Source organism: Eriocheir sinensis, chromosome 28 (assembly GCF_024679095.1).
Source record: "Eriocheir sinensis breed Jianghai 21 chromosome 28, ASM2467909v1, whole genome shotgun sequence".
NCBI classification, from domain to species: Eukaryota; Metazoa; Arthropoda; class Malacostraca; order Decapoda; family Varunidae; genus Eriocheir; species Eriocheir sinensis.
In genome coordinates, this window is record NC_066536.1 from 12799230 (window position 1) to 12803815 (window position 4586).

At 50.7% G+C, this 4586-nt stretch overlaps 1 protein-coding gene across 2 annotated transcripts; it reads right to left on the bottom strand.

Annotated features, from left to right (window-relative positions):
- Nucleotides 1–694: 694 nt before the first annotated feature.
- On the bottom strand, nt 695–2551 carry LOC127004732 (uncharacterized). Of its 2 annotated transcripts, XM_050872815.1 has the most exons (3): nt 1631–2551; nt 1247–1297; nt 695–1081 (listed from the first exon to the last, which is right to left on the bottom strand). In XM_050872815.1, the coding sequence occupies exons 1-3, from the start codon at nt 2375–2377 to the stop codon at nt 869–871; spliced, it is 1011 nt and encodes a 336-aa protein (XP_050728772.1). In that variant the 5' UTR covers nt 2378–2551; the 3' UTR covers nt 695–868. The 2 variants fall into 2 exon arrangements, with proteins under 2 accessions (XP_050728772.1, XP_050728771.1); XM_050872814.1 differs by having other exon boundaries at nt 695–1297; nt 1631–2548.
- Nucleotides 2552–4586: the final 2035 nt, after the last annotated feature.

The following is a 4586-nucleotide window of genomic DNA, read 5'->3' on the forward strand; positions in this document are numbered from 1 at the left end:
CAACACTTTATTTAGTTTTTTTCCCATGGCTTTTCCTTCGTCTATAAAGCTCCATTTCAGCCTCCATTGCACTTATACACAAATACAGCATCGTTACCTGTACTTACCTGTTACTGCTCACCTCTAATAAGGCTAGTTTGACGTATGCCTGATCTTTTAACATATTATACTGTGGGGGGGGGGGGTCCTCGTCTTTCTTCAAATTCGCCTCCACCGCCGCTTCCTTATACCAACACAACATCGCCCGTTACATCCTACTTACGATATTTTTTTTTTGCAGCAAGGGAGGGAGGTGAAGGGTGGAAAACAAATACAACAAAAGCACCGACTAAACGCTGCTCCGATAGAATAAAAGAGAATGAGTGGCCAGAAGAGAGGTTTTGAAGAGGTCTTGATGCTGTCACCTTGCAAGAGTCCAAGTGTATGCTCTTCAAATGTACTACTTACTTATTTGCTTTTCTTAATGAGGCCAATTTCCTGAGCCTTATCTCGTGAAAGGGCATGCACTCGTAGCCATGGGTCGTTAAATCAGTATAGATTTATTAAACACGCAGGCAGGAATTGGTTTGCTAATAGAGTGGTAGACGAATGGAAGAGGCTTGGCAGTCGTGAGGTGAATGTCAGTGTGATAGGCACACAATTATTAATAGGTAAGGTAAATTCATTAATAGGAAAGTAATTTTAGTGTAAAGGTTTTCATTGATAAGATAAGAAATACAGCTGGAGCTCCTCCTGTGCAGGTGTAATAAGAGCGACGGTCACTAAAGGGTGTCTCGCTCCCCGGGAGTGTGGCTCACGGTGTGGCTCGCGCCTGCGCCGGGGGTCACTGGTGAGTGTGTTACCAGGCTGCTTAGTGAAGCAAGACAATTTACACAACGACAGCACTGATGGCCGTGATTTCCAGGAAGGCATCAGTCTCTACGGACCAGTCATCACTGGTCATCATCTCGAAGGCTGCCCATGCATCATCAGCCTCATCGGTGATGGCGGCCACCAATTCGGCGGATGCCCATGGATCATCAGCCCCCACGGACCAGTCATCACGGGTCATTGCTTCAAAGGCTGCCCATGAATCATCAGCCTCATCAGTGGTGGCGGTCACCAATTCGGCGGATGACCATGGATCACAAGCCTCCACGGACCAGTCATCACGGGTCATTGCTTCAAAGGCTGCCCATGAATCATGAGCTTCATCAGACGAGTCATCACTGGTCATCACTTCACAGACTGCCCATGGATCATCAGCCTCATCAGTGATGGCGGTCACCAATTCGGCGGATGCCCATGGATCACAAGCCTCCACGGACCAGTCATCACGGGTCATTGCTTCAAAGGCTGCCCATGCATCGTCAGCCTCGACCCTAGCAGCGGAGGTCACCAACTCTGGGGCTGACCATGAATCATCAGCCTCCACGGACCAGTCATCATGGGTCGTCACTTCAAAGGCTGCCCATGCATCATCATCCTCGACCCTAGCAGCGGAGGTCACCAACTCTGGGGCTGACCATGAATCATCAGCCTCCACGGACCAGTCATCATGGGTCGTCACTTCAAAGGCTGCCCATGCATCATCATCCTCGACCCTAGCAGCGGAGGTCACCAACTCTGGGGCTGCCCATGAATCATCAGCCTCCACGGACCAGTCATCGCGGGTCATTGCTTCAAAGGTTGCCCATGCATCATCAGCCTCGACCCTAGCAGCGGAGGTCACCAACTCTGGGGCTGCCCATGAATCATCAGCCTCCACGGACCAGTCATCACGGGTCATTGCTTCAAAGGTTGCCCATGCATCGTCAGCCTCGACCCTAGCAGCGGAGGTCACCAACTCTGGGGCTGACCATGAATCATCAGCCTCCACGGACCAGTCATCATGGGTCGTCACTTCAAAGGCTGCCCATGCATCAGCCTCATCGGTCCTGGCCACCCCGTCAGTGGCCGCACGCGGTGCAGGGCTCACCGCCCGGACAGGCTCGCCACACCGCCTCCCGTTGCACCGGAGGCTGGTGAAGGCGGGCCCGTCGTCACAGAAGAGAGAGAAGTGGAGGCCGCTGATGTTGTCCAGCAGCCACGCCAGCGGCATGGAGGAGGTGAAGACTGGCTTCCGGAGCGAGGCGCATTGCACCCTGACGACCGCGTTGCCGTCTTTCTTGCACAGCTTCGCCAAGGGCACACGCAGCTCGCCCTCGGCGTGGCAGCCTTGAATCCCCGCGACGCAAGACCAGCCTTCCACGGGGAACTTGACGGAGGCGACCGTACGCCTCCTCTTCAGGCAGCAGGTGGAGTCCTTGCACGAGAGCTTGATGGAGTCCACCAGAGAGGACCCTCGCTCCAGGGTTACCCACACGTTGAATTTCTGTCGAGATGCAGAGTGTCCCATCGTTGGTTCGATGTGATATAAAAAAATATCCGAATATTGAGGAAATCGGTGGTTAGGTTAAAAGGAACTGCTATGTCCATGAAGACTGACTGGCCTCTGGCAGATTCTTTCTGCTATAATCTTGCCTAGTCGGCTGAGTAGTGCAGTTCACGCGTCGGATGGCGGGTGACAGGGCTGCAGCAACACGCTTCTTCATGTTGTTTAATAAGAATAAACAAAATAAAGGAAAACTAAAATTGTCCAGGTGGAAAAAAATAATTACACACACACACACACACACACACACACACACACACACACACACACACCTTTCCCCCTCCTCCCCCACATACGCACACACACATACTAAACCCTTTTCCAACACCGAGTCGTATCATAAATAATAACTGTGACGCTGACCACCAAACACCACCACCCACAAAGACCCCTTGCGCTCATCTGTATCACCGGCGAGTGTGTGTGTGTGTGTGGGGGGGGGGGGGGGGGATGGAGGAGGGAGGAACGAAGGCAAAGGAAAATAAATAAAAAAAAGGAGGGAGTTTATATATGAGATTGGAAGTGACCCTCGCGATTGTCTGGTGATTCGGCGCTAATCTGCGGAACCTCTTAGCAACGGGGCGGCAAATTGGTGCGGCAGATCCATTACAATATCAGAGAGAGAGAGAGAGAGAGAGAGAGAGAGAGAGAGAGAGAGAGAGGAGTTGGTAAGCGGGGGAAGTAGTAGTTGAAAGTAGGAATAAGAGGAGGAAGAGGAGGAAGAAGAGGAATAGGAGGCAGAGAAGAGGGACAAGGAGGAGGAGGAGGAGGATAATGACCAACGTGAAAACAAAGAGGTGACTGGAAAGGAGAGGAGAACAAGGAGGAAGAGGAGGAGGAAGGGGAGTTGTCGCAAAGAAGAGGAAAAATAGATACTGAGAAGGGAGGAAAGAGAGGAGAGGTAGACAGTGGAGAGAGAAGAGGAGACTACATCCACCCCTTCCTCCACTTCACACCTTTCTTCCTCCCTCCACCACCACTAGTCCATTCCTTACCCACTCTTCCACTTTTTGCCTCCTCCTCCTCCTCCTCCACTGCCCTCCTGTCTCCCTTCCCTTTCCCTCTCCTCTCCCTTACCCTTCCTCCACTCCCTACCTTCTCCCCCTCCCTCCTTCCCTCCCGCTTCCACCTTTCCATTCTTTACCCATTCTTCCACTTTTTACCTCCTCCTCCTCCTCCTCCACTACCCTCCTGTCTCCCTTCCATTTCCCTCTCCTCTCCCTTACCCTTCCTCCACTCCCTTCCTCATCCTCCTCCCTTCCTCCCTCTACCACTATTTCTTTCTTTATCCACCCTTCCATTTCTTATCACCTCCTCCTCCTCCTCCTCCACTACCGTTGTTTCTCCCTTTCCTCTCCCTTTTCCTATCCTCGTCTTCTTCCACTCCCCACCTTCTTCCTTCCTCCCTCTTCCACCATTCCATTCTTCATCCGCCCTTCCACTTTTTACCTCCTCCTCCCTCCCCATCCCTCTCCTCCCCTTCCACCACCACCATCACTCCGTTCTTTATCCACTCATCCACTTTTGTCTCATACACTATCCCCCTCCCTCCCCCTTCTCCTCTCCCCCCCTCCCCCCCGTCAGTCACGTCCACAATATAACTACAATAACCGGCGCACTAGCTCGGCCAATTATCGCTGATCGCGCCATAAAGAAGAGAATGGCCCTCGGTTGATGCAGCTCCACCATAATTAATCGCCGGTGTAATGCGGCAACAGGTGGCGGCGGCTTTCCGATAATTGCACGGGAACGGTAAATATTGGCGGCCTGTGTTTTGTGTTACCTGGCGGACGGTGGTGGTGATGATGGTAATAGTAATGATAGTAGTGATGATAGTAGTAATAACAATTCTAACTGTAATGATGATAATGATAATAGCAAGAATAACAGATAGATTGATAGACTGATACAGATAGGTAGATAGATAAGTAGATAGATATAACAATCATAGTAGTAGTGATGATAGTAGTAATAACAATTCTAACTGGAATGATGATAATGATAATAGCAAGAATAAACAGATAGGTAGATTGACAGATAGACAGACAGACAGACAGACAGATAGATGGATAGATAGATAGATAGATAGATAGATAGAGAGAGAGAGAGAGAGAGAGAGAGAGAGAGAGAGAGAGAAAAATAAATAGATGGATAGATAGTCCTGTGAAATAAG

Excerpts from the sequence above, each read along its gene's own strand:
- LOC127004732 (XM_050872814.1), bottom strand. The coding sequence starts at position 2,377 with ATGGGACACTCTGCATCTCGACAGAAATTCAACGTGTGGGTAACCCTG. Across the intron at positions 1,298-1,630 it reads GCGATGACTGGTCCGTGGAG|GCTTGTGATCCATGGGCATC; the intron begins GCTGATGATTCA and ends TGGTCCGTGGAG.